General features: G+C 45.3%; 1 protein-coding gene across 1 annotated transcript in view; it reads left to right on the forward strand.

The window, feature by feature from the left end:
- LOC106818664 (clathrin heavy chain 1-like) overlaps positions 1–2,866 on the forward strand; it is a gene marked incomplete at its 5' end in the record, with an annotated part of 14,260 nt that overhangs the window by 7,194 nt on the left and 4,200 nt on the right. The window contains 1 exon segment of the mRNA XM_014823351.1: positions 466–579. Coding sequence (XP_014678837.1) covers positions 466–579 — 114 coding nt within the window.

The following is a 2,866-nucleotide window of genomic DNA, read 5'->3' on the forward strand; positions in this document are numbered from 1 at the left end:
TACGTGGACGGGCGTGCTCAACTCTCACACCCTGCTACCTTCCCCTGTACCTCCCTCCCTCCCTCCCTCCCTCCCTCCCTCCCTCCTCTCCCTCCCTCCTCCTCCCTCCTCCTCCCTCCCTCCCTCCCTCCCCTCCTCCTCCCCTCCCCTCCCCTCCCCTCCCCTCCCCTCCCACCTCCTCATGTTTCCCCACGGCATGGTCATTCTCTAAAACATGATTACGCGAGTCGTGTGACGACTCGGAGCGAATCCTTGCCGAGGCTTAGACGAGCTTAGCTGAGCGATGTTACCGTAACCGTGGTGATAGAGACGTCTGCGAGCATGGTGATGGATGCTCGTAACCACGGCGAAAGATGCTCGTAACCACGGTGATAAATGCCTGTAACCACGGTGATCTGAGGTGGATTATAGTTGTATAATACGTTGTCGGTGGAAGTAATGAGTTTCTCTGTCTCTTCCTTGCAGCTGCACATTATAGAGGTTGGCTCTCCCCCGACTGGGAACACGCCCTTCACGAAGAAAGCCGTCGACCTGTTCTTCCCTCCGGAAGCACAGAACGACTTCCCTGTTGCGATGCAGGTATGTTCCCTCCCCCCCAAAACTGTTCCCGATATATGGGATAGAGGAAGAACATTCTACTTGAAGAGTGCATCTCTCCCTCTTTCCCTCTCCCTCTCTCCCTCTTTCCCTCTCCCTCTTGTTAAAGGCAATCAAATATGCTGAGTCGTGGTGAATCTATTTATTTTTGTACGGTTGACACTATTTTGCGACTGCGGGTAAATCCAGGAACATTTTCGACACGGCGATGTTAAATTTGACAATAGGTGAGCTGCGCTTACTGCGCTCTTTATGTCTTGAGAACCTATAGTATCATTAATAACATGGTATCTTCGATTAGAGGTATGTAAAGAGTAAACACGTTAAAGGCTGACGTCGCGAACTCTCCCCCGTAGCTCTGCAAGACAGCTGTTCATTGTTTCTAGGTTGGCGACCCATTCCTGCGGCAATCAGTGTTCTACGCACTACGAGCGGCGCAACGGTCGCACTCTGGTGTGCAGAAAGGCGGGCTCCTCAGAGGGCGCTAGGAGCACTACACGGTGCCCTTCGCTCCGACGATTAAGCGCGGCCGTCAGTGACACCACCTGCTGAACCCGAGCTTGGCTACTATGCACTGTGTATGTGGATGTACCTATGGCTATGTGCTATGTACCTATGCTCTGTGTAGTGTTGTACTACTATGCTCTGTGTTATGGTATGGTACCTATGCTCTGTGTATGTGTTGTTATCCTTATGCTCTGTGTAGTGTATGTACCTATGCTCTGATGTATGTGTATGTATCTATCTATGCTCTTGTGTTGTGTAGTGTACTATGCTTCTGTCTTATGTGTATTGTACTTGCTCGTGTGTATGTGTATGTACCTATGCTCTGTGTTGTGTATGCCTATGCTTGTGTATGTGTATGTACCTATGGCTCTGTGTTAATGTGTATGTAATACCTATTGCTCGGTATGTGTATTGTACCTATGCTCTGTGTATGTGTATGGTTCTACTATGCTCGTGTGTTTGTGTATGTACCTATTATTGCTTTGTGTATGTACTCCTATGCTCTATGTATGCTACTGTTATTTGCTTTTTTTTTTCTTTTGTTTTTTTTACTGTATGTTTAGTACGATGCTCTGATGGTATGTGTATGTACCTACCTATGCTCTGTGTATGTGTACTGTACTACTTGCTTCTGTGTATGTGTATGTACCTGTGCTCTGTTGATGTGTATGTACTATTCTCTGTGTATGTGTATGTACTTGCTCTGTGTATGTGTATGTACCTATGCTCTGTGTATGGGTATGTACCTATACTCTGTGTATGTATGTATGTGGGCTATTCTCTGTGTATGTGTTATGTATCCTACTTATGCTCTTGTATGTGTATGTTATCGACTGTGTATGTGTATTGTCTAGTGCCTTGTATGTGGATGACCTGATGCACTGTGTATGTGTATGTACCTATGCACTGTAGTATGTGTATGTACCTATGCTGTGCTATGTGGTATGTACTATGCCATCTGTGTATTGTTATGTATACTGAGCTGCTGTGTTATGTGTATTACTACTTGCCACTGTGTATGTATGTGCTATGCTCTGTGTATGTGTATGTACTATGCTGCTGTGTATGTGTATGTAGCCTATGCACTGTGTTGTTGTGGCTTTATGCTCTGTGTATGTGTTAGTGCTACACTATCTTGTCTGTGTATGGTGTATTGTACTATTGCTCTGTGTATGTGGATGGTACCTATGCTTCTGTGTATGTGTGATGTACCTATTGCAACTGTTGTATGTATGTGCATGCTCTGTGTATGTGCTATGTACCTGCATGTCTGGTATGTATGTGCTATGGCTCTGTGTAGCGGGTACCTACCTATTGCTCTGTGTATGGTATGTACCTGATGCTCTGTGTATGTGTATTGTACCTGATCTGCTGTGTTGTGTATGTACCTACTATCTCTGGTGGTATGTGTATGTCTCGTGCACTGTGTATGTGTGTACTATGCTGTGTATGTGTAGTGTACTGATGCATGTGGTATGTATGTGCCTATGACTCTGTGTATGTATCTACCTTGCTCTGTGTATGTGTATTACTTGCCTCTGTTATGTGTATCTACGCTATGCACTGATGTCTGTACTGTGACCTCTTTTTTTGGGGGACTTGTTTTGTATGTGTATGTACTTATGCTCTGTGTATTGTATGTTACCTTGCACTGTGTATGTATGCTTGCTACTGCTTGTGTATGGGTATTGAATGACTCATGCTTGTGTATGTATGTGTAAATGCGTCTGTGTACTGTATCTACTATGCTCTGTGTTATTGC

Source organism: Priapulus caudatus, unplaced genomic scaffold (assembly GCF_000485595.1).
Source record: "Priapulus caudatus unplaced genomic scaffold, Priapulus_caudatus-5.0.1 Scaffold2416, whole genome shotgun sequence".
Taxonomy (NCBI): domain Eukaryota; kingdom Metazoa; phylum Priapulida; class Priapulimorpha; order Priapulimorphida; family Priapulidae; genus Priapulus; species Priapulus caudatus.